The sequence below is a fragment of the Callospermophilus lateralis genome, chromosome 9, assembly GCF_048772815.1.
Source record: "Callospermophilus lateralis isolate mCalLat2 chromosome 9, mCalLat2.hap1, whole genome shotgun sequence".
Taxonomy (NCBI): domain Eukaryota; kingdom Metazoa; phylum Chordata; class Mammalia; order Rodentia; family Sciuridae; genus Callospermophilus; species Callospermophilus lateralis.
The window spans coordinates 97,526,131-97,553,876 of record NC_135313.1 but is presented as its reverse complement, the minus strand read 5'-3'; the positions used below and the strand labels follow the sequence as shown (position 1 = coordinate 97,553,876).

Genomic DNA, 27,746 nt, shown 5'->3' with positions numbered 1-27,746 from the left:
CTAGTTGCCAGTTCACTTCTGGGCTTTTCTTTGCAACCTCTCAGTTCTGTTTTAACTCTTATGGTGAAAACCCAACAGACCCAGTGTTAATCTAGAGCACTCTCGGTTCTTACCACCCCCCCCCCCAAAAAAAAAAGCAAAGACAAGACCAGACAGGGAGAATGACAGGTGAACAAGAAGTAATCAAATGTTGCTCTGAGGAAGGAAGGTGAGCTAGGAGCACAAATTTGAATGAAGGACAGCACAAAGTGACTTCTCCCATCTCTGTCCCCAGAAAAGTTAAATTGAGACATAAAGACATTTATCACGAGAACCTTCTAAAAGGCCAATTAGCATTTACTATATATCAAAGTTGCTTACTGTGAAGGAATGCTAGAAGGAATGAAGAACTATAAAAGCTAACAAGTTAAACGTCAAATAATCTAAACAGGATGAAATGGTATATATCAACAATTACCCCTGTTGGTGGAAAGAAAGGGCTTTGATTGACTTTAAACCAGTTAAAATATTGCTAATCTCTTAAACCAGTTGTCTTTACAAATCTCTAGAAATAGGTTAGTTAAATGAAATCTCTAAATACCTCAGTAAGTAAGTTCATAACACCAAAAGCTCTTTAATGGAGACAAGGCTCCAATGTATTTTGACAGCTTCATTGGAAATTAAGACTGAGATTATATCATAGACAAGTAAATCTATATTGAAATTTATTCATATAACCCTGTCATCTTTCTCAGAATCCCTAGCTCCTGCTCTGAATAATTTGCTCAGATGTGCTTCCTAAGAGTGGTATTTGAATAAATCTGACTTATGATTTGCATTTTGTTGTTCTTTGCCAGAGGGGGAAAAAATAAAGAGAGAAAAGAGTAAGGGATAGAAAGGAGAACAAACACAAAGACATGCTTTGGTCAGTTGGTATTAGCAATGTGAGTCTCAGGTTCACTGAGGAATTATGAAGAAGCACTTTTGGCTTAATCCTCATCAAAACACTTCTTCAGACATGTGCAGGCAATTAATTCTAATGGAGACTGATCCCAGGAAACTCTTAAACTTTGTTGAGCTTTTTAGTTTGCTATGCAAATAATTTCCACATATGAGCTTATTTTAGTTTTTGTCTCTTTGTAATGTAGGAATATTTTTTGTTAGTTTCATGATCATTTAATGGATGAGTAAGAATGGGAGAACTCTGTTAAGTGAGCATAGTGTTTATCAGATTGAATCTGTGCCCATTTACTGTTGTAAGTTATATAGCAACACTTGACAGCTCCTTGTAACATGGCGTGTAGAGTGTTCAGATGCCACACTTGCCTTTAATTTCCAGGTGACAAATAGTCAAGTTCTCATTTTCCATGACTTCTCAAACTCCTAAATATTTCAGAGAGACCCTCAGGAATGCTTTCATGATCTTCAAAATCCATCTCGGCTAGGACTCCTGGCCTTTTAAATGCATCAGAACCAGTTTTCAAGATTCCCCAAGCAAACACATAGTCCCTGCTCACAATTCTCCGAGGACCAAATAAGACGTAACTCCAGAATAAGTAAAGTACATCATAGGAAAGCTTCATATGGATTATTACATATTAAATATCTAGACCTAGGCATAGTTCACCACCTCCGTCAGTCTACCCTGATGGGCATCTCTCTCCTTCACCCACAGCACGACACTGTAGCTAAGGCTCACTTGACTGCAGAATGTCTTAGAACAAATCTCTTGCACTCCAAAACCAGAGGCACATGCTTCTCCCAACTTACTCTATCGACTAATTGAAAGGGAAGAGTGCATTTTCCCCACCCTAAGGTCAGGCTGTGTGGGTAGGATCAGACTGTCTTAGGCTTCACCTCACTGGAACATATATGTGGCTTTATTTTGGCAAAACCAATGGGTCTGACAAAGCATTGTGCTTTATTTTCTACAAAACAAAGGTGCAGTTTCTTCCTATATACTAATAATAAAAATTCTCAGCTTGAAGCTACCAGTTTGTCTTAATTTCTAACTATCAAGGTTTCAAGATGCTCAGGGTAGGTTAGAGAAGCCAGTTACACTATTTTGGGGATGCCAATCATAGTTATACATTTCTAATACTTGTTAGAATCATTATATGCTTTCTCCTATTTTTAATAAAAGGAGAATGAAGAATTTAGAAAACTGGAGAGACAGAAATGATACATCACTGGAATGGCACAACAAATCCTGTTCCTGGCAGAGAGTGGCTTAGGTCTCCATGGACAATGTGATGCCTGACACATGGCATTAAAAAAAAAAATCAGAAAAAGAAGGTGAATATTGACCATGTGATGAAGATTTGCATTAGCAGGGACTCACTTTGTAACTGCATGACCTTCTCCTTTTGTCTTTATAATAGCCTTCAGACATTCCCAGTCTTGTTATCCCCCCATTTAACAAAGAATGATACAAGGCACAGAGAGGTAATAGCTTGCTCAGATCCCATTGTGGTGGAGAGAAGACTGAAGTCCATATGGATGACCTTGATCCTTCCTTTTGATGGCACCGCCTCCTTCACACTAAGATGATCTTGTATAGATTAAAATTGAGTCTTCATTTTCCATCAATGAATCAGGGGCTCATGTTGTGACAATTTTTTACTTACTATGTGTTTTTTCAACCAGTAATAACAAAATACCCCAGATTTTATCCCATGATAAATGCTAGGAAGAAATTTTGAATAATTTAATTTACTTCAGAAACAAAAGATCTTATGAAGGAAGCAAAATTCTCCATTGATCAAAAACTGGAAATATAGAATGTTGGAGGTAGGTCAAGGTCAAACATTAAGTAAATGTTTAATAAATGATGCTTGGCAGATATAGAAGCTATAGACACAGTACAAGTAGGGAAATTATATATTATAAATTATATATCTCTATATTTAAATATGAATGCTTTCTTATTTATGCATACATTAAAATATAAGAAAAATATGAAATATATATATATATATATATATATATATATATATATATATAGTTACATATAAATTCCTGCTCTGAAAAAGCTAATTCTCTCATAGCAAAGTTCAGATATGTGTATACATAGCTATAATAGAAACTACAAACTCTTAAGCTTCACAATAGAGTTAGAAATTATGTACAATGATAGTTTTGAGAACGAGAAGTTATAACTCCCAAGAAGCAATGGTGTTGAGCAGAGCAAATGGAGATTTGCACAGGAGGACAGATCTGGGCTCATCTCCCAGTCACACAATGTGCAATCTATTGGACTTCCAGTTCTTGGTTTCTTCATTTATAAAATACATAAAAGCAGCATAAGACAAAGACTGGCATAAGAACATGTATGTAGATCACGCTCTACTCCAATAAATATTCTTGTCCTTTTCCTGGAAAATTAAGATTTGTTTAATAAAGGGTCAGTATTAGACATATGTCAGAAGAACATGTATGGATTACATAATATATGGAACTACCAATAATAATCATGAACTCTTATATAAGTCATAGTTTATATCACAGCTTCATATTCCATGCTACAACTATTCTAAGAAATACCCAAGCATTATACGTCAGTGTGTATATTACTTAGAATAATTTAGTATAAGTTATCAGTGTACATGTTAACCAATGTATGCACATACATTCATACACATACACACATGTGCATGGAAGTGTACGCTTCTTTCAACAATCCCTTGAAAATGCATTTGTATCTCCATTTTAAATTTGGGAAAGTGGTAGGATGGAAAAGCTAAGTAATTGGCCAAATTCTCACCTGCAGTAAGAGGCAGAGCATGGGTATAATGAAGGCAGCATGTTCCAGGATCCATCCTCAGATCCACACTAAAATCCCCAAAATGCATATCACAGAGCTACTATAACAAGATTGCAGATTATGTGTGGCCAATGATGGGGAGTGAGCATCCTGATTTTGGAGTTTGCAGCACACATGGGGATAGTGAGAAATAAGACGCATCGAACAGATCAAAGCCAGATTAGGGAACCCTGTGGGTCAACCCAAGGGACTCAGAAAGCCTGTTCAGGTTGGTTCAAATATGTTCAACAAAGAAATCAGACCAGGAGTAAAATCGTCAAGCTAGACTGTCTGAAAATCACTACTTAAACTTGGGAAAGAACCAAAATATGAACAAAGCCTCAGTACTCTTCTCTGCACCATGGTGCCAACACATTTATCCATCGTTAATCCTCTGCATTCCATGCTGACCTCCCTGGTTTTCCTGCAGGGGAGCAGCTGGAAGCATGATTAATGTCAGCAGTGGAAGCACTGTTGCAAGCTATTGGAGAAGGCTAATCAATTCTCAGTTCTAGGGGATCCTTTTTTTCGGGGGGGGGAGGTTGTTTTGTTGTTGATAAGAAATGCTTCAGTAAATTTGTTTAAAATAACGAATAAAATTCAGGCTACAGCAAGCAATTTGTTTTTATTTTTCTTTCTAAAAAATTTGTTGATTTAAGAATAGCTTTCAACTTTATAGTGTCAGAGTCTTGTTTTCAATTATATACCTTACCTAACAAATAGCTGGCTCTCGATGCTCTAGAAAAATATGGAAATGGAACAAAACTTCACCACAGTTCTTAACTTAGTAAACTCACTGTAGAGCTTTGTATAAATACATTAAATGTTTCTATTAACCTGTCAAGAGCAACAGTAACAACAACAGTAATAACTGCATCATATATGTTTGGAGTTAGAATCCAGGTTCCCTGACTGCCCCAGGCCTTTTAGTCTTTAACTCTACTATCAGTCTGCATGAATTGGGCAGGCTTTTAGTCAGGTACAGAGAGTGTAGCTTGGGCTCTTGACCATGAGATAGCATCTTCTGTCATCTTCTAGAGTCTCAACCTCATACTTTAGAATGTCCCTATGTTGTGACCATGAAGGTTCCCAGGCATTTTTGTGAGTAAGGAAATTTGCATGATACCCTGCTGATAAGAAATGCTAGAGGAGTTCTTTGACACTGAGTTTACGGCAAGCTGTTTTTAGATTACATGGCTATTTGTCACAGGTTAGCAATTCTAAAGAACTTTTGTCTTAATCCGTTTAGGTTTCTATAAGAAAATAATGTAGAATGAATGGCCAAAACAACAGAAATCTTTTTCTCAAGTTTTAAAGACTAGAAAGTCCAAGATCAATGTGCTGAAATCCATTATCTGATGATGACCTGCTTTGTTATTTGTAGATATGTATCTTCTCCTTTTATTCTCATATGGTAGAAGATGGAGGAGGGAGGGAGGGAAAGAGGGAGGGAGAGAGAAAGAGAGAGAGAGATAGCACTCTTCTTATAATGACACAAGACTCATCATCATGGGGATACACCTTCATGAAGTAATAATTTCTCAAAGCCTACCTCCTGATACCATTGGCATTTGGTATTAGCTTCTTAATATACAAACATTGGGGGTATACAAACAATCCATCAATAACACCTTTATCCAAGTCATATTTTGCTACATGACTCCACAAATGAATCAACTATGAGTTATTTAATATGCATAACTCATGTTATATAGCATTTTTGTCTCCATTCAATAGATGAAGTAACTGAGATTCCAAAAGACGATATGAAAAGCCTCAGGCTATATATAAAATAATGGTTGTAAGTGATTTTCAGGAGTATCTCTCTTCAAGGTCCATTGGCTTCATATTGAATCATGCAGTGACACTTCTCAAGGGGAATCTTGGGATAGTGAGTAAAATGAAAAAGAAAAATGTCAGTGCTTTTATAGAGGCATTGGACAAATACTTGCATACAACTTCACACATACCTTTAATTCAGAGGAACTAGCTCCATGATAATAGTTACCTGGATTAGACCAACGTTTTAAATTTCCTATGCTTAATAATAGAAAACTAGAAATTTCTTTCAGTGACTAGTAATATCACTCTTTTTTGTATGTGGATGCTGTGGTTTGGCTACAATTCCAAGAAGTTCTTAGGAAAAAAGTATGCCTTTTTATTTAATTATTTTCTTTTGTAGTGCTGGGGATTGAATCCACATTAGCCAAGCACTGTACCACTGAGAACACCCCCAATCCCCAAGCATGCATTTTCCACCTTCTGTTTGCTTTTGCTTGAACAGGTTCTAGGGATACAAAATGAATGAAGGCAGAAGTCCTCAAGGTGCTTGCTGACTAGAGCAGAACATGGTAAAGACACGCATTCCAGACTTTTGCTGACGTGTAGCTATAACAGAGGATAATAGGAATAAACAAGGCCAGTGTCACCAGCTTAAACAAAGAGGTTGGTAAAGAGCACAGTAGAAAAGATGGATAAGGAATGAATTCACCTGTGTGTTTGAGAGAACTTCTAGCTGTTTGATATGACAGCAGGAGGCTATAGTTAAGGAGAGAAGCAAGAAATGGTTTGGAATGCACAAGACTGAATAGGGCATACTATAACATGTGTACCTGTTCTGGAAGGCAGTGAACCCTTTGGCTGGATTGACCAGATGAGAGTAATATCATAGGTGGAAAGATCATGTGTATGTTACTTCTGTAATCCAGAAGGAGGCAAGGAAGGTGATGGTGGTAGTGGTGATGGTGGGAGGTAAACCATATGCCAGATATTTACTTAGGTTTTTATTCACTCAGGCTCAGACCTCAGGGTTTGACTAATTTATCAGCCAATTTAATTTCTTTGACATGCAAAACCATTTTCCCTCCCTTTCTTCCTTTCTCCTTTCTTCCACTGCATTTCAAAGCATTTAAAAGCCTAAATGCTGATTCACCTAAGGGAAGGCCATTGCTTGAACTACTTAACAATTTAATATGTACACAAACAAACCACAAAAAAAGGAAAAGTCAGCTAAAAGTCAAAATCGAAGAAAGAAACAAAGTAAAGGAAATCGTGAAAAACTTGACTTCTTACGTGGTTTTGCTGAAGGCTGCCAGTGAACTTCAGTCTTCTCTGTAGAGTGCTAGTTTGCAAACTGAACCTCAGCAATATAAATGAGGGAGAAGAAGGAAACAAAGATACAGAGTTGGTGCGTTCATGCTGCTCTCTCCAGTGAGCTGTCTTCTCAAAGGTTTTCATTCAAGGAAGTTCAATTATCTTTGGAGATAATTGTCTACAAGAGAGAAGAAGATTTTATTGGTAAATAAATAAATTACTGATATCAGGAAGTGTGTCTGAAAAACTCCGGGGAGAAAGAAGTGTGAGAGCAACCTCCTGGTCATGATTTGGTCCTCACAAAATGAGCACCCAGCTTAGCCTGTTATCTGGCCAATTAAATGTAAAAAACAAAACAAAACAAAACATAACAGGAACCAGACTAATGGGTGGTTAGCTTCTGGACTTAGCAGGCTGACATTCACAGGCATAACACACCCTCAGGGAAGAGTCACAGACCAGCAAGTCCTGCCCATGAACTAGTTTTGAGAATTCTCCCTCAGTTTCTGACAGAGCAGGAGATGCAACATATGAGTAACCTTAAACATTAAAACTTTATTTGATTCTCTGAAGCTCTCTAATCTGGGAATTAAGAGTAGAACAACCTAGCATTGAGAAAGGTTCTTAAAATTGCTATCGTTTGCTTTCCTCATCAAAATCCATGAGAAAGAAGTTCTTCCACGATGATATCATGTTCACATTTCTCTGGAGCATGGTTCACTCTGTGAGAAACCAACAACAAAAACCACGAAATGGTTCTATAATAAGACAATTAACAAAAGAAACAAAAGCTGAGTATATTCCTTCACTCATTCAGCAAATACTTCTGGGCCCTCTCTCTTCCACTTGTGATTCTAGGAGAATCTGCTTTCATGAAGCCATGATAAATAAATGTGTGTGTGTGTGTGTGTGTGTGTGCGCGCGCGCGCACGTGCGCGTGCACGCACGTGGTATGTTTTCAGCTTGTCAGGTGGTGATAAGTGTAGGAAGGTAAATAAAACAAAACAAGGTATACGTAATGTTGGACAGGAAGAGTTGGCACAAAACCCTTGCTGAAGTCACTGCAATGCTCACTGGCACAGAAATGAGCTGACAAGCTTGGCAGCCTTTCCAACTTGTTTTCCATTTTCCCCTTTGCCCCAAGGCTTTACCCCCCACACAATAGTTATTCTCTTTCTATGTCTGGGCCTAACCCTTGCTGCATTCTCTGTTCTCAAACCAGGTCCTGCAGTAGAAGGCCAAGACCTCCTGTCAACTTTCATATGTTAGTTCCCTTCTTCATCGGGAAGAAAGCCTTGTATTTATTTTTTTCAGAAGGGCAAACGTATTGTTTCTCTTTGCTTTACTGGAGTGTGAAAAGTCGGATTTTGCTAAGTGGGTATTTCAGTCTTCCCAGGCACGCACCATATGGTGGAGCTGCCATACATGCTGGTGTTATAGCTCTCGGCACAGAGATGGAAACATAAATATGTGACATGGTTGTCAACAGTCACTTTATTACCTCTTATACTTAACACAGCAGAAGTCCCACACACATTCCAGGACTTCAGAACAAATACAACAACAGCAGCGGAAGAGTTTGGTGTCATATATATGTACTCATTTACTTAATGAATAGTTATGTTACATGCATAGTGTCTTCAAGAATTAGTATACTTGGATCATCCAAGTTAGCGGTCAGTAAAACCACATTTCTATTTTGCTCTGGGTTGATAGAAATGATTGCTTTATTTTCTGGTAATAAGTGAGCCAGATACTTATAATAATTGTCAAGCAGAAGCCTTAAGACTACTTGTATACATAAAGTTCATATTGATCTTGAAAGAATTTTGAGCCACTTAATTCAGAAGTTTCCTTCCCCCCCAAAAAAAAAAATTGTGATTGGTTCTTACAAGACAGAAACAGCCTGGCATGGTAGTGCATGACTATACTCCCAGAGGCTAAGGCAGGAAGATCACAAGCTCAAAATTAACCTCATCAGCTTAGTGAGGCATTAAACAACTTATTGAGACCCTATCTCAAAATAAAAAAAAAAATGAAAAAGGGTTGGTGATGTGGCTCTGTGTTAAAGCAATCCTGGGTTCGAATCTTGGCAAAGAAAGAAAGAGAGTTGGGGGGAGGGAAGGGAGGGAAGAGAAGGAAAGAAAAGGAAGAATGGAAGAAGGAGGGAGGAAGGGAGGCAGAGGACACTGGTGGCTTGAGGGCTCTTCAACTTCTACTTTAAAATAACTTTGTCAGTGTTCCTTCCTGGTTTGTGACTCATGACATTCAATGGACTCTACTTGTACTTAGGTCATTGAAGGAAGAAGTTCTAATGCAAATGCAAATACTTTACAGGGAAGCATACTGGTTCATCAAACTTGGAGAATGATGAGGATATTAAGTTAATTGCTTGGATGAGAGGAATGAGCTTAGAGATGGAGATGCTCCATGCCCATGGGGAGCTGCCTGTATGGGCAGATTTCTCTGTCTGGAGCCAGGTGCTCATCATTCCAATGGTACTGGTACCTAGAAGTAGGAAAGGCACTTGATTGAAGCCATAACCCACAACATTATATGTTTTGATGTAATTTCTTCTGGCTAGTCCTATAACAGCCTATCACTGTCAATGAAAAGGAATGTTTTGGAGTGAGTAGGGATGGGGTTACAGCAGTGTGTTTGGAGACCTTATATCTGATAAGACTTGCATCAAGATAATTTTTGCATGGGTAAAGTAATAATAAAGTGGCTAATCTTAGGATATCACTTCAGATATTATTTTCTGAAAGGTCTACACCAGGTTTCAGAAGGATGACTGACAGCTAAGATCCGAACAAGAAAACAAGAAGCAAAATGTGGCCACTTACTTCATGAGAGTTCAGGAGTTATAAAGGTTGTGGGACAGCACTGAGGGAGCACTAAGGTCCGTGGGAAGAATTTTCACTACCAAAGACTGAGGAGGAAATACATGGATGTTATGGTTGGATGTGAGATGTCTCCTAAAAGCTCATGTGTGAGAAAGTGCAAGAAGGCTTAGAGGAGAAATGACTGGATTATGAGAGCCCTAAATCAATCAGTGAACTAATCACCTGATGGGATTATTTGGTGATTGAAGGCAGGTGGGGCGAGGCTAGAGGAAGCTGTGTATGGAGGGCGTGGTTTGGGGGTATATATTTTGTTTCTGGCCAGTGGAGCACTCTCTCTGCTTCCGGGTCATCAAGTCATCTGCTTCCCTCTGCCACACTTTTCCATCATGGTGTTGTTCCTCACCTTGAGCCTCGAGGAATGGAACCAGCTTTCTATGGCTTGAGACCCCTGAAACTGTGAGCCCTCAAACTTTTCATCCTCTACAATTGTACTGGTCAGCTAGAGATTAGGATCATGTGGGATCATATTGTTTTTGTACAGGGGCTCCTTGGTTTAACGGGGGTGGGATTGGAGAGGGGGTGTTAAATCCCCAATAAAGCCAGTACAGTTTGAAAATATCACAAATTGAAAATGCTTTGAATACACCTCATCCTATAGGATAGTGCTCTATAGGATGTCTCTTGTTTAGTTTTGTGCCACACTGGGAGATGAAGCCAACTGACACTGCCCAGACTCCTGAGAAAAGATCATATTGCACATCAGAGGCCCAGGAAAGGTCAAAATTTGAAATACTTTGCTAACTAAATCCATATTGTTTCCTGCTATTATAAGGTTGAAAAATCTTAAGTTGAACAATTATAAGTTGAACCATTGTTAGTTGAGACTGTTTGTACTGCTGCCCCAAATCTTTGCCTTCTTCCTTTACTCTGGAGGCCATAGCCAGGCAAAGGAGGCAGGGTGGGAGCATTATGGATCAATCATCCTCCTTTGCCAACCATTATGATACAACTAATAAGACATTGACACAGCAATCAAGTTCGGAGTTGTTTCTCAGCCCGATTAAATAAGAGTTCCTATGAAATGGGAAGCAGACATACTACATACAGACTTGTGATCCTGTAATAGATGCTGTGTTACAAACAAGGAAGAATTAGGGGGAAAAAAGAAAATACAATAGTTTAATTCTCCTTTAACCTAATGTAGTCAACATTTTAGGGTCATTCTCAGCCACTAATAATAGTCAATGCCCTATATTTACCTTTCTCAGTTTCTTTCTGTAAGTACCTGTCTGGCTCAGGATGTAGCTCAGCGATAAAGCACTTGCCAAGCAAGGGTTTGGATTCAAGTCTCAGAACTATAAAATTAAAAAGAAAGAAAGAAAAAAGCCTGTCAGAACATACCCCTAAATATCAGTTGAAACACTGATGCCTAACTGAGTTTATCGATTTTTAGTTTTAACTCTCTAGTTTGCATGTAAATTACCCTTTGAGTTATTAAGTATCTCATTGAATAAAATAAAATACATTTATAATTAGCTCTGAGCTTCCAGTCTTTCTTTCAACATCATTCAGAAAATTTAAGTTTAATTGGTAAGTGACTGGCATGGGCCTTGAGGGTATGAATAGGCTACTATTTTTGGATACCTTCTTACACAGAGATATTCACAATCTTTTTTACTGAAACCTGGCTTTGAACCCCAACCTCTGGCATAAGACTTACTTGTATTGGTAAGAACTTCCCAAGGGCAATGTCATTTGCATATGCTCATAAGTAAACAGATTCTGAAAAGTTGGTTATGTACCTGTTTATATATGCTCTCAGTCATTCATTAAGTCTCTAATAACAGTATGAGCAATATTAAGACACGGTCTGTAAATTCACTGATCTTGAAACAACTAAGTGGATTCAGTTTGGGTAAGGAAAATCCATGTTAACATGGAAATACCATGTTCCATCCACTGAGTTAGACATTGCAGTCTGAAACAAGATGCAATCCATATCACCTGTGAATTACAGGCTAATTGCCTTGCTGAGGATGAAGAGCAGAGATCAGCAGGTTTGTTTGGATTAGCACCCAAAGCTCATCTTTTTTTCTCTCCCCCACTGCTGCTTCTCTTAAAATGACCCCTAGGCAGAGAGGTGTGTTTGGCAGAAACCTAGACTTAGAATACAGTCTCCCTGAGAATTTCCAGTAGTCCCTGTCAAGATCATTGATGAGGAATTTGGTAATTGTACTTGTTATTTCTTGCATAGGCGGCAGTTAGGCAAATTAATAGCATCTACGTGGTGACGCCTAGATGCTTGTAATCTCGCTGCCAGTCAAAGTCATCAGGGTGGGTTGGCTGAATTCTGTGCAGTGGATGAATTCAAATGAGAGACTCTAATGGTTGCTATTGCAGAACTTTTGCTGTCCAGTGTGAATGAAGCCTATCTTGGCCTCACAGTGTGTGCCCACTTCATCATCAGCCTAACAAGATGCGGTGAAAGGCATCGGCACGGCACCTTCGTTATCTCCACAGGTTCTTCCATTCATGACCAAAATGGACTTCAATGTCCAGGGATGACATCTGAAGGGGACAGAGCGTAAGGGTGATGCTGCCAATCTCCTTTTGCTTATTATATATCCTTTCGTAGTTGTGGATAAGTGTCCCCTGTGGTTCCCTTTTATGTGCTTGTGTCTGTTATAATATTTACACCCAATGTGGAAGTGTTCTCTGAAAGGGAATATGGGAGACTGAGGTTCTCCTCAATGAACAAATTTTATGCTGTGTGACAATTACAAGGAACTTAATTTCCCTCAGCCTTAAGTTCTCTAACAGTGGGATAAGAAAGATAAGCTCCTACACTCTTGCTGCATAGTGATGAGATTAATGAACCACTGATGTTGGGGAAGTAGCTCAGTGGCAGAGCACTGCTTAACCTGAGTGAGGACTGGCTACCATTCCTAGTATGGAAAAAATGTCAGTGAACTACTTTGTTAGGTACCATATGCATGTTATTTAATAATAGTAGCAATCATATGTATGTTATTACAACTGTGCAGGCCTGTGCTCAAATTAGCATAATAAATGAGGTATAGCTGAGGAAAAGGAAACCAGAACAAACTTCTGAGAAGTAGTGTAGGTAATATTGTTCTGAAGTGGAAATGTCAAGTACCTGCCCTGATTTTGCAATGTGTTCATGCGTTTAACCTCTTTAGTCCCGAGGCCTCCCTGGTGAGGTGGGGACATGATATCATCTCACGACATAATTGTAAGATGTATCACAAATTCAGAAAATTTAAGAGTGCATGAGTGATGAGGCATCTCTTTAGTGGGAAGGTTGGTGAAAAACCTTCCTCCATGATAAGTGAGGTGAAATAATGATGCAAAGAACATACCAAGTGGCTGGACTGAAGGAGACCCTTGAAAAGGGTGTCTGTGCCAGTAGCCATGGCAATTATTTGGTTGTACAGAATTGATTGAATTTATATATGGAAGTGATAATGAGAATAAAGTAAAATAATTCCTGGAGTTTAATCAGAATCTCTGTACTTTGGTCTCACTCCAGTGAATTTGGTGCGGAACTGGTGGTAGCTTTGTTTAGAGTCAGTCTGCTCCCAAGCATCAAAGGCTTTAGAGGTGATTTTAAGCTCTCACTCCAGGAAGGTCTGGGGATAATGCATTGCAAACTTTGAATTCTCAGTACTGTATGACCTTGTGTCTGCTTGGAGTTGAGTTTCTGTGACACTACAAAGGACATAACTTGAAGACAGGAAGACTTTGTGACTATGAGTCTGCAGTCATAAGACTGTGACACAGTGAGTCATAGAAAGATTAAGTTGCTTGCCCAATGTCACATAGTCATGCCAGAACACGACCTCCTTTGACTGAGAATCTAGGATCCACTCTCCTTAAAGCACACCATATATAAGGGGTAAACTCAAATAAAGTATTCCTACATCATAAAACTCAACCTTTTAAAGTTATGCAATCAGAATCCAGAATGCTGAATGAGATACTCTCCCATTAGGTTGTAGAGAAATTCAAACTACCTGCATTCTGTTGGAAGCAATGAGAAATCACCAGAAACTAGTTCCCTTCCTTCACCCACACATATCAAAGAGTTTAAATATATACAAATTTAAAATGACACTCTACAGGGAAGATTTCTTTCTAGGTGTGTAAGGCAAGAAAGACATCATCATGCATGTGTTCATTGCTAAAGTTGGAAGCAGGACCTGTGGAAGATCAATCCTGCCTAACAAAATCATTCTTTCTTACATAAGATAAAATGACCAAATCATTGACAAGCATGTGGGATGAATGTTGGACTTGAAACTCAAGGAATTTCTTTCCAATAAGTCATTCTCTCTCTCTTTTTTTTTTCTTAAATATTTTTTCAGTTGTAGTCAGACACAATAACTTTATTTTATTTATTTATTTTTATGTGGTGCTGAGGATCGAACCCAGTGCCTCGAACATGCTAGGTGAGCGCTCTGCCTCTGAGCCAAAACCCCAGCCCCTAAGTCATTATCTTTTTAAACAATAATTGTGCTGCTTGAGTAGTAGAATAAGAGAAAATAAGCTTCTTTCTTCTTTCTAAGCCACCTTTTTATACATAATGGTAATTATGTCAATTGCCTAGTGTCAGAGCAAGTTGGCATTTTGTGGGTAGTAGAAATGTCAGAGATTGTTCAAGATACTCTAAGTCACAGGTGCTTTAAAAATACAAGGTCAAGAATGGAGTCTTTGAAAATGGGTTCCATTAAATACACAAGATCCTGTTAATGGGTGTTCACTTTGGCATTTGAGAAAGAAAAAAATAAAAGTCTTTTTCTTTTCTTCCTTTTTTTTCCCCTTGGGGGTTGATATTAATTGTACATGAAGAAGCAGATTTTATCTGTAATTCTTTTTTTTTTTTTTGTCCAAATTGGGAATTGAGTCCAATGGTGCTTTACTACTGAACTACATTCCCAGCCCTTTATTTAGTTAGTTATTTATTTTGAGTTAGCATCTCACTTACTTATGGAGACTGGCCCCAAGCTTGAGGTCTTTTTGCCTCAGCCTCCCTTGTAGCTGGGTCCACAGGCATATACCACTACACCTGGTTTTATCTATAAATCCTTGAGGCTGAAGACAGAGGATTGCTTTACAATAAAGCAAGCACATTGGTATGCCAGTCAATATCCTGTCCTAGTGATGAGGTAGGATTGAGATGACGAAAATATCCTGAGAATGGTCAGTGGTCATGTTTGCCCAGCAATGTGAATGTGCCTAATGCACTGGAATGCACACTTTCAAATAGTTAAAATGGTAAATTTTTGTTATGTACATTTGACCCCAGTTTAAAAAAAAATAGATGAGGTGTAACAACTTTGAATCTGATCTGTAGAAAAAATAAATTCTAGTAATCTTCATCAAATGAAGGTTATGAGGCACACTGTTAGTGGATCAAGTAGTTACTATGCTGTGTGTTTTCACTTAAACTGCTCCAAGAAATGTGAAGTTAAACTGCACATAAATCTGAGTTGTGATGTCTCCCTGCTGTAGCAATTAACAATGGGAGAGTTGAAGAGCAGGGGCTGTAGAAACCACATGAGATTTGGAAAAGGACAGCCTTGGAATTGAATCTCAGACCAATTACTAGTCAGTTGGGTGATTTGAAGATTTTTTTTCCCTTCCCCCTTTCACTTTGTAGATTCCAGTTATTTTTTATCTGTAAAGTGGTGATAATGGTAATGGAAAGTGCTTAACAAAGTGATTGGTATCAAATAATGGTAACAATTGCTTTAATTCAAAGCTTTTCCTTTCAAGAGGAGATTGTATGGTGTCTCCCAGGTCATAGTGATTATGAACATTAGGAATGTATGTATTTCATTATTTTATTAACTTCATAAATATTTTAGGCTTTATGTCTTACAACTTGCTAGGATTGCTTTATTCATAAAATTTGGCTGCACATGAGAGTTGGGTGGAGGAATTTCTTAAAGATGTTTCTGAAAAAATACAACACATGATGCAACATTGTTACCCAAGTCAGATGAATATCAGAGAAGTAGAGGATTTCTTTCCTGAAAGAATTGGTAAATGTTATGGTATAGATATGAGGTATCCCCCAAGTGCTTCTGTATTAATGCAGAAATATTCAGAGATAAAACCAGTAGATTACAGAAGCTGTAACCTAGTCATGTCATCCTACTTTAATGGATTGATTGGGTGGTGAATGTAGGCAGGTAAGGCGTGGCTGGAGGAAGTGGGTCACTGGGGTCTGCCTGGCAAGGTGCACCTTCCCTGCAGCTCCTGCTCTCCACTCACTCATAGCTCTGCTTCTGGGTGGCCATGAGCTGACAGCTTTCCTCCACCACAACTTTCCACCATGATCTTCTGCCTCATCTCATGTCTAGAGTACTGGACTTGGGTATCTATGGACTAAACCTCTGAAACATGAGCTAAAATAAAATGTTCTTCTTCCAAGTTGTTCTTATCAATTTTTCTGGTCACAGTGATAAAATGCTGACTAACTGTGGTGTAACTTGGATTTCTGTTGATGTTTGCTGGTATTTTGGACCTCACTGGATCTCCTTTCTCCCCACAGACGTTTGCAGGAAACATGAATGCTGACAGTGTAGTGCACCACAAGCTATTGCACTCAGTGAGGGCCCGCTTCATTCGCTTTGTGCCCCTGGAATGGAATCCAAATGGAAAGATTGGCATGAGGGTGGAGGTCTACGGATGCTCCTATAGTAAGTACCAGCAAACCAACTAACACTGCTATGTGTTTGAGCGAAATCGTCCACAGAAAATCAGTGTCTACATTGACAATGACAATTACTTAATTTTAAGGTTACTTCCAGACTTTAATTACCTTATATTTGCATAATTGAAAATGTGTACTTCAAACCGGAAGTAGAAAAAATCTTCTATGTAAGGCTGAAGGAACTTGGAGTCAATAATAGAATAAAAGATGAACAAAATGTTCAAAGTGAAGAGTGCTTGAGATTTGTCATTTGAAATCAAAGGAATACGTAAGCTTGCTTTCCCTGAAAAAGTTTGGTGTGTTATCATGTAGGTCTTCTCTTGCCCCAGCATCAAGAGTAGGGAAGGAGATCTCCTTCACATGTTCAGAAGAGGTAAGATAATTTCAACCTGGAGTAACTCATGGAATGCTTCTCTCCTGGAGTTAGTGGTATTCATCTATGGGTCCGTGAGCTGGTTTGTACTGAAGTCAAAAGTCGAACTCTATCTTGCATATAAGGAAGGCTTTAAACATGGATAGAAATGGTGTTCACTTTAGAAGAATGAATTGCCCAGAGGAGGGTCCACATTTTGATTGTAAAAGTGCCAGATATGTGACCTACTTGTATTACTTTCCATAAAAGAAGCACCTTGCCACAAGCATCAGAATTATTTGAAATGCTCCAGAAAAACTCGCTTCCCTGGTTCTGTCCTATACACACTAAATTGACTCACCTGGCAATGAGTGCTCAAAAAGCAAATGTTATCCAGGAACATTGACATAAGCCTGTAATTCTAGCAGCTCCGGTGACTGAGGCTGCAGGATTACAAGTTCAAGGCCAGCCTTGGCAACTTAGCAAGACCCTGTGTCTCAATATACAAAATTAAAAACACTTGGAAAGTAGCTTTTTGTTAGAGTACCCATGGGTACAATTCCTAGTACCTCCCCTCCATACAATAGCAAATGTTAGTTCTTCAGTAAACTATGGATATAAGGTGTGTCTACTAAAAGTAAATGTTCTTCACAGAGATTTGTTGGTGAAATTATTATATTTATCTTAAACAAGCACTTTCAGGAAGAATATGATATAGAACAGAAGCATCAACAAAGCATTAAACCTAGGAAGGACTCTCCACTCCTCCTCTAGCCTCTGGCATTTTAGATTCTATTTTTTTTTAATTATAGATGGAGACAATATTTTATTTATTTATTTTTATGTGATGCTGAGGATCAGAACCAGTGATGCACACGTGCTAGGCAAGCACTGTACCACTGAGCTGCAACGCCAGCCCCTCCAGGTTCTTTTGATAACAAGTTGCTCCTCCTGAGCGGTTTTCTTTTCTTTTTAAAATACATATGTTTTTGTGTTTAAAAAAAATCAGCCTAGAAAAAGCTCATTCATATTATTTTGCCAACCATCTGCTTTGTCCTAATAATCTTATTACTCTCTTACATGTCCTCATTCTTTATCTTTCTCCCGTGGGGCCATTTGTCCTCATTTTTCACACCATTGTTCACTCACACTGTATGCTCACACAGGATGAACAGCAGTTCTAATATAAAGTCATAGACTTTTGGATTGAAAGACATCTTCCAGCGGCACATTTAGATTTTTTCTGGTGATAGATTCCGGTAAGAAGGTGATGGCAACAAAAGAGCTTCTGCTCAGTTAAAGACCCTATGTACATTTTGAGTAGTAGAGGTTCACAGATGTGCTAGAGCCCAGTTGTAGAGCAGGCTGAGAACCCTGAAGTTGGGTCCCACTCTCCATCTCTCCATGTCCACTCTATCTCTAGCATGTCCTCTAAGGGAATGAATTGCCTTCAGGTACACATGACCAGCAATGTCATGTACCCACTATGGGGTTTTATTAGACACAGCATGACTGCTCTGCTGTGCACCCAATACTGGCACCTTGTAATCTTCAACCACCAGTACATATTCTTGGCAGAGCAGGTGAAGAACACATACCTGAGTGTCTGTCTGAAACCAAGCCTTGGCATATCTTCTGGGTCCAATCCATCCTTTTCAGCATGATTTTATCCCTGTTTCTGTGGATTATTCATGTAAACATAAAGCCTTGCTGTATACACTACCAATTAAATCAATTGTAATAAAAATCCTAGGACCCAACTTGAGAGCTACCTCTCCTTCTCTCCTCACCTCCTGTGCTCAGAATGGTTTCTCTTTAAAACTTGGCTTTAGTTGCTTTCTCTACCTGCTTGTCTCATTCCAATGAGATAAGCTGGAACTCATTCCAATCAATCTTTAGACATTTGAGTGTCAGTTGAATGTGTCAGGGTGGTCAGGTCACAGTTTAGTTATTCAACCAAACACCTTTGTTAATGTTGCTGTGATGTGGTTGATGTCTATAACTATTTGACTTTAAGAAGATGTTTCTAGATAATCTGGGTAGGCATGATTCAATCAGGTGAAAGTTTCCTGAAGCAGAATTGAGATTTCCCTGAGGAACAAGAAATTCCATCTGTGGACAGCATCTGCCACTCCTGAAAAGAGTTTCCAGCCTGTCCTTCTGGTGGCCTGCCCAGTGGAATTTGCATTTGCTTAGTCAGCCTTAGTATTACCTAAGCAGCTCTTTGCAATAAATCCCATAATTTATGTGAGCATCCTATAGGTTATGTTTCTCTTGATGAACCTTGACCATGCAGAATACTTTAGAGATTTGACTCCATTCAAGATCTTCTTGGTGCTTCTAAAATATACTAGTATTTTACTACCTCAGGATCTTTCCACTTTCTTTTCCCTAGGCACATACCACTGACTGTCACACAGCCAAATCCAATAGACACTTGACTTTTCTTACCTCACTCAATCTGTCCTAGTATTTGGTTCAAATAAGTATTTCCATTTTTTATAAAAAAAAAAAAATGTGGTTTTTTTTTTTTCTCCTTGTCACTTGCTATCCCTATTTTATCTCAGGTCTTAGTCTCAGGCCTTCTTTTTCTTTTTTTTTTTTTTTCCATCTACATCCCATGGCTAGCTGGATTTATCGTTTCTTAAATTTAAACACCATCTGCATGCTAGTCATCTTCACATCTGTATCCTGTACATATGACCTCCGGAATTAATATATGCAATTGCCTACTTGATATCTCCACTTGAAACTATAATCAATGTCCCAAATTAGTATAGTAAAAATGTAACTCTGATTACTAATAGCCTCAGGACCCACTCCTTCACACCCCTCTATCACAGTAAATGGAACCATTAGACCCTGTTCCTTTAGCAAAACCCTGGGTATCCCCCTTGCTTCCTTCTTTCCCATAATTTCTAGTCTTACCAGCTTCTCTATAGATCACAGCAGCTCTGATAGTTGCTTTTTACAAAACATGTTCTAAGCCCATGTACTTCCAGAAGGCTCTCTTCTGTATTCAACTGAAGGATCTCGGGTTTTCCACCCCAATCTCTCAAACCCATTTTTGCATAATCACTATTAGTGATCTTTTAATAAGAAGTAAAATGGTGCCATATCGCTGCCTGATGCACTTAAAAAACTGAGCCTCCTTACTAGCAAGTAAAATTCCCGTGGAATTTTCCTCTCCTACCTCTTTAGCTTTCTTTTACTGCTTTCTGGCCAAGTGGATCTTTTTACTGTTTCTAAAACATACTAGTATTTCACTACCTCAGAATCTTTCCACTTTCTGTTCCCTACGCACAGAGCATAATTCTAATGTCACTTCCTCCAAGAAGTCCACCCTGGCTTTCTCTCTAATGTCACCTGCCCTACTTCCTGGATACCCTTCAATTAAATCATGGTTCTATGATGTGACTATTTACTTTATAGTACCACAATTAGGAACCTCACTAGTTTTTCCTTGGTTGTCTGTTGTGTGTCTCCCCAAGTCCTTGCCCTAGAACATAAGTCAGGTACCATGAGATAAAGCAGCTTGTCTATTAATTGCCAGTACTTAATAGGCACAAATATTTAATAAACATCTTTTGAATGGACAGGTGCATATATCAGTCCAGCCCATTCTCTCCACTTAGGTACCCAAGTTCCTGTTGTTAGTGAGCCCACTCACTGTATTTTCTAAGGAATTAATTTTATTTCTATAGACTTTTAAATCTTTTCCTTGAAATCTATGCATATGTTGCTAAAGGTTGATAGGGATTTATAGCTCTATAATTTCATAAGTCATAAATTTTTATCATTTTGGAAAAATCAGAATTTTCATTAATTTATTTATTCACTTGCTCATTTCTTCACTGAGTTCTATTTATTTATTTAGCATTTGATATATAAGCATTATGCAAGGCTCTAGAGAAATGAAGAACAGACCCATTAGTTCGTTTTTACAAGAACTTTTTGTACGCACATTTGATGATTGGATGTTATCACTTAATTGTATAATTGTTTGTCTGCCTCCCCTGACTTGACCCTAAACTTCACTAAGGCAGTAACTGTGCCTTCCAGGCATCCCAGAGCCCTCCTGGTGTTGAGTAGGTGGAATACTTGCAGTAAGGATTGGCAGAATGATTGGCATTGCTCAGAGTGTAGTATTGGGTAACAAGCATGTGAATAAATCCATGTAATAATGGATGATTTGGGCTTTGTAGAAACTTATAAAGAGGGCAAGGGAGGCAAGGAGGAGAAAATAAGGATTACTGTTGGAGTTAGAATGAGTCAGACAACATCATTTCCATTAGCTGAGTCTCAAAATTCAAAGAGTCACTTCCCTGGCATTATAGAGCCCCAGTAGCAAGAGAGTTGGCAGGGAGGAGGCAGGACAACCACATGGCTTTGTTATGCTCAGTGCACAAGAGTCAGTGGGGAGAAAGAGAAATTGAGATACTTGCCTCTCTCTGTGATTGCATTTCCCACCTTGTCTGCACTTTCAATGGCTTAAATAGAATTCACCTGGTCTGTAGGAGTAGGGTCATAGATACCCAGCGACAGCCCTTACTCTTTTCCCACCTCTTTTGGGCATCCACTTCCCCCTAAGAATTTCTACCCTCTCCAGTTTGGAAAGCATCCCACTTTATTGGGGAAGTCAGTCCACTGGGAAGTAAGGAGTTTAATTGCCTTCAGTCATCTGCAGAGTCTGTCCCACATGGAGACCTGCATTTTGTTTTGTGATACTTTGTTTGTTTCACTCTCTTTAAACCTGCCTTAAGCATCCCATGGCTGTGGGCTTATTTGAAATCCCCAGTCAATCCTGGTTATTCCACTTGCCACGTGCCATAGCTACCCATCCCTACCTGGATTTGTCCTTCATCTTTTCTCTCTTGCATTTCAGTAGCTGTTCTGCTAGTCCCTCTGTTTTCTAGATCTTTCTGCAAGGAGCAGAGGCTCAACCCTTCAGGGCCTCAAGGCCTTTGGGAGAGTCCATATTTCTCAATATCTTTCGTACTCCACCCTCTTTCCTTTCCTGCAAACCCCATACTCAATTTTCATCCTGTAGTCATGATGCTGAGCTTCTTTCCCAATTTCATGTTATCTTTCTGCCTCTGCCTTGTTTGCAATATCATCCTTCACCTTACCCAGGAAGGCTCCTGGTTATCATTCACCACTCAGGTCAAATATCACTTATGTTTAAGTTCCCTAACTCCTGAATCTGATTATGGACCCCATTTCCATGTGTTGGGCCATGATCTAGGTCTGATCTTGTGATCTGAGCCTTACCTGGTACTTCTGCCTGCTCATCAATCTGGTCTGGTCTCTATAGATATTACATGGCCCATATCAAAATATCATATGGTATTTCACAAATGTGTACAAAGTTTATGCTTATATGTATCAGTTAAATATAAATAAATAAAAAGTAAATTTTAAAATCTACTGGGATCATGTCCTACCTCTTTATTCTCTGGGCACAAACCAGGGTTTGACACCTGCTATGTATTCTGTGAATATTTACTAAGTGATTAGTTATTTTGGGACCTAGGATCAGCCTTTTTTACTAACTTAAAAATTTTAAAAAATCTTTCTGATGGGCATCCTCCCATCTCATATGCATGTGTATATAAACATATTTTATAGGTGCTAAAATATGTTGGTCACAATGTTCCTTATACATGGATTTCTTGATGTATCTCATTCTGGTTTTGAAATAAATGATTAAATTTATTTATAAATTCAATTCCCAACTTGAGGTTGTTGGGAACTCATAAGTGAATGCTGAAATAGCTTATTTTAAAATCATTACTGATAGATGTAGACATCTGTTTTCCTTAAGAATTCATGCTTTAAAGTTCTTTGTCTTTGATGAGATTATCCCATCTCAAGAATGCCAGAATGACTTGCTCAACTTTAATGAGGTTTCCTCTTTCATGTCACTAGGGTCATTGTTTTAAGAGGTCACAATGAAGTCCAGAGCAACAGATTCCTTTTGTGTATTCAAACACGACCTTGATCAGCTGGTCCCTTCTTAAAAACATGAGACTTCAGTGACAACTGAATATTTCATTCTGTATTTCAAAAAGCTACAGAAAAGGTTTTTCAATGTTTTCTCTATAAAGAAATGAAAATCTGAGATAGATATGGTTACCCTAATTGAAACATTACAGGGTCTATATGAAAATATTGTATGGCATTTAATTAATATGTACAAAGTTTGTTTTTAAGTATCAGTTAAACATAAATATATAAAAAGTAAATTTTAAAAAATGATGAGCCAACCATTACTTGAAGCTCTGTTTCCTCCTATGTAGATGGCAATGGTGATGATTTTAAGACTTCTATGATAATTTGAGTTGTTATATATCAAGCACTTAGCAGAGTATCCAACATAGTTCATGTTGGAAGATATTTGTACAAATGTCAGCACACACTCCTAGAAGAAATCCTCTATTGCCACTATTTGTTGCCATTTTGGGAAACATTAACCATAGCCCCCAGCAAACAAGGACCCACTCTGAGACTTACATCAATGTCTTTGCTATTATTTTTATTTGGTTTGTCCTAGGCTCTGAGTTTGCAGCTTCCTGCCAAATGTAGGTTCTGTCCTTGCCTAAGAATGGAAAAGAATGGTATTTCCCACTGCATTTCACATGACCAAAAATTGTTTTCTCGCATGAAGTTTACTGAATAATTACATGTAGAAAATAATTCAAAGGAAGTGATTTTTACCATCCTGACAGATTCTGAGTAAGTTACAACCTTTTATTGCTGAATTTCAAGTTCGTTTTGGCTATTAGACATCTTCCATGTATGGATGTCTGATGACCAGACTCACTATTTGCTCAAAAGAAATGTTGAAGACTTACTTTATCACAATGATGATCTTTAATCATCACTTCTGTTTACAGACTGATTGTCAAACTTGCTCATCCTGATGAACCAAATTAAAAAAAAAAAAAAAAGGACATACTTTCTACCAAATTGTGAGTTGGGAAATGAAAGATTTACACTAAAAATAAAGATGTCAATATACTATTGTGTGAGCAAATACATCTCATGTAGACACTACAAGAGAAGATACCGGGGAAACGAGGAGAACTATACTGAGAAGACATTAACAAAATACTTCCTGGGGGAGAGAGCTAATATTTTCCCAACTGTTGGCAACTTCTCCTTCATTAAATTAGCCATTTATTAAAAATGCTGCCATCATGATCAACATTCCCTCATATTTTGCATGACATTTTGTAACACACATCCCACACCTAATAGCACTCTGCCAAGGTATTAATCCCAATTTTTATATATTTTAGAAAAGGAAACTAAAATTTACCAAGGTCAAATGGCTTTTAGAAAAGTTAAGCAACTTGCATCCTAAGCCAAATACTTCTTCTGAGCTCTAAAAATTACATATCCATTTGCCTGATTGATATCTGTTTGATTACATCACCAATAGCTAGAATTTAATAAATGCCATTAAAAACCCAGTCGACTTGGACAGACAGTAACATTTTGTCTTTTTTATATCCCTCGCCCCACTCCCCACCCCCAGTCCCTCATTTCTATAAACTGGGAGTCTTTCTTGAAAGCTTTTCTCGCTCTCACTTCCTACAGCAAATCTATCAGCAAGTTTTATCAGTGTTACTATCCCAATCATCACAAATTTGTCCCTTTCTTTATCTTCACAGTCACTAGCCTAGTGCAGTTCTGTCTTCTATCTACTCAATTTTCACTTAGCGATGCCCTTTCAATCATTCCCTCTTTCAGTCCATTATCCTGCTACAGCCGAAAGGATCATCATAAAACACTGAGTTGAGCTCCTACCTACTAAAAACCTTTCAATGACTTCTGACCACACTTAGGAAAAATTCAAAGTTCCATGCGTGAAGCCTGGGTCCTGCAGGTATCTAACTACTTCACAGGCCTCACCACCCAGCAGTGCCTGCTCTCATCTGGACTTTAGCCCCACTGGCCATCTGCTCTGCTCTCTCATGTCAAGTGCTCTCCTGTCTCAGATCCCTGCCTAGACTTCTCCCTCTGCCTGGAAGGTGCCCTCTCCTTTCCTTGACTCATTGCTTAATTAACCTCAGTTTTAATATCAGTTTCTCAGGAAGATGTCAATTGATTTAAATTTAAATCAGATTACTCTGTTTTTCATAGTGTTTCTAACTTAAAACATTACTATTCTTTTCACAGCATTGATCACCCAATGTATATGACCTAATTATATTTATCCATTATCTATCTAGATGACCTAACTACATCTATTATCTTCCTATTTATCCATCTATCTATCATCTCTTTTAAATAGCTATTTATATGTATATTTTGTTGTGAATTACCTGTATCACCTACCAAGTAATGAACTCCAGTAAGGCCAAGTACCAGCATTCAGCACAGATTAAGAGTAATTTCTATCAATAGTAAATGATTTTTTTGAATAATCAATTTCCTCAATATTCATACTACATGTAGACTCCCTCTGAGCCAGGGTCTTAACCAGTGCTCTATTTTTCTTATGTTCTTGAGCTTTCTTCCATGCCCTTTTATGCTTAAGCATTAGTATCAGAAAGTATCCCAAGACATGGGAAAATTTTGTTGGCGGAAATAAACCATAATCAATCTTTTCATACGCAGATTACTATTATTTTATTCACAAAAATCAAAGTCAGCAGCCTACAATTTTTGAGCTTATGCAGCTAAGATGCTCTAGGGATAAAGTTATTTCCAGCACCAACAACTCCTGGGCTCACAAATCTCCACTCCTACATCCCTTATCTGACTTCTCAGACCTAATTTTGCATAGGAATCATCTGAGAATTTATCTTTAAAAATACCTACTCTGTCTGCTCTGACCAGATCATAATCTCTGGGTAGGACCCCCGACACATTTTTGTTGGTGCTAGGTAGTTAGAATGAGGAGTCAGAATTTGAAATTATTGTCTTGAACTTACTTTTTTATGTAACTGTGATAGTCAGCTAATTCTTAGCCTGAATTATCATTTTCATATCTCTGATTTCTAATCATTAGAATTTTCAGTGAAATCTGAACTTCTAAATGCATGGTAATTCGATGATAAATGCATGGGCACTGGACTCAAACTATCAGAGATAGCAACTTGGTTTTAGGACCTACTAGCTATGTAATCTTAGGCAATCGTGGGTCTTCTGTGAACCTCAGATTCCTTTACTCATAAAAAAGAGGTAATAATAGTGTTTGTTTCATGCATCTAATTGCTTATAGTGCCTGGAATATGATAAAGCACTCAAAAATTATTTCTGCCTTAGTTATTTTGGCTAAACTTTCCTTCATTTGCTGCCTCCTTATTTAGGATCACATCTCCCCTGTACTTGCAAGAAAGGAGGTCAGCTTTCTTACATACCTGGTCCTGAAGGGTTTCAATACCTTCAATCCAGCCATCTGGAGACTGCAGGCTACATTAAGTTTTCTCTGGGGTCTTCTGTTTGAATTTCTTTATGTGCAGGAAGCTAATTAATTTTAAAAATCATTATGAATTTTGATAAAGTATAATGATCTGTCAGGCTTCCCAGTCTCATGAAGAACTACAACCATCATTTTATTCCTCAGGTTGCTTCCTTTCTATATAATACCTTTCTCCTATTTGGTTAATTACTGCCAAGTAACATCATCCAAAATTTATCACCCTCACAGCTGAAGCCATACTTTCTTTCCTCAAATAAATTTCCCTGTCATCTCTGCTTCCGCTGACCTCCTCATTGTTGTTCTTATCATTTGCTTTCATTTGTCACACCAGGTAGAAGCTAACAAGTTGTAAATTTCATCACTGATGGGCTAAGGCCCAAATGGCCCTATCACTGGGAACCTCGGAAATTCCAGCTTACAGCTGTTCCTGCCCTGGACCTGGTCTGGGGCTTCCAGGTTCATGGAAGCTCTGAATCCCACCTTCAGAATCCTGGTGTTTTTGAGCTGAAAACACCGCCAAGATAATTCATTACTATTTTTTTCACTCTAGAGATGAGAAAACTGAAATCTAGAAACATCTTAAAATTAGGTCAGTCAGTGAATGGAGTCTGCTTTTAATCCACGAGTGAAAAAATATATTCGATGATAATAATTTGCATATCTATATGCAACATAAACACAGCAAACAAAAATGACTGTGATCTTCTATCCTAAATGAATGACTTCTTCATAACATTTCTAATTGAGGCTCTGAAAGCTCCATCAAACACTCATCAACACTAGCTCCTGTCTGCTGGGCTATGGGGATATAGAAATGAATAAGATCATTTTTGCCCTTTAGGAATTCTGATTTTCAGAAGCCATAAGAGCCAAATAAATGCTCACAGATGTGGAGTCTGAGCAAACCACCTTTGGTAGGTGAATATGTTGTAGGGAGGACAGGGAACAATTTTTCCTGAAGAATTAATGCCCAGTGTCCTAGTGTGTGATTTGACTAACAATATCTCTGATTGCCAGGACCCACATGCTAATGGTGGCAACATTAATGAAAACCTTAAAAGTGGAAATGACCTAACAGATCAACCTCTTCCTGCAACAGTGGTTTTCCCATTGAATGTCAAGGCCTCTGACAGTTTGTTTCACACTTAACTCACTACTGAAGTAGTCACTGCAGTGATTTTTCATCACTCCATGTTGTCCTCCAACTCCAAGTTCCTTAGATTGTGCCCAGGTAGAAGTGTGGACAAAGAGTGCTTGATTTCCCCCACTCATAACAATCTTTCTATAGAAAAAGTACCAACCAGTGTTAAACAGAAAAATAGCAGCTCTCATTTCTAATTTTTCACTGAATAAGGACTCTTCCAGGGAGCAGCTAGCTGTGTGTAGCATCTGAAGACCCCTAAATGCTGAAGGAACCAAGGGAAGTATCTGATAATCTACCTACGCTGTTGTCACAAGGGTTGGCTGCCTGCAATCAGCCTTTGCCTTCTGTGAAGGTGTGA

General features: G+C 38.4%; 1 protein-coding gene across 3 annotated transcripts in view; it reads left to right on the top strand.

Moving 5' to 3' along the window:
- Positions 1-27,746, top strand: part of Cntnap5 (contactin associated protein family member 5) — a 791,405-nt gene that overhangs the window by 328,299 nt on the left and 435,360 nt on the right. For all 3 annotated transcript variants that reach the window (XM_076865870.2, XM_076865869.2, XM_076865868.2), the window contains exon 4: positions 16,298-16,445. In XM_076865870.2, the coding sequence (XP_076721985.1) occupies positions 16,298-16,445 (148 nt within the window). The remainder of the gene's footprint in view (positions 1-16,297; positions 16,446-27,746) is intronic.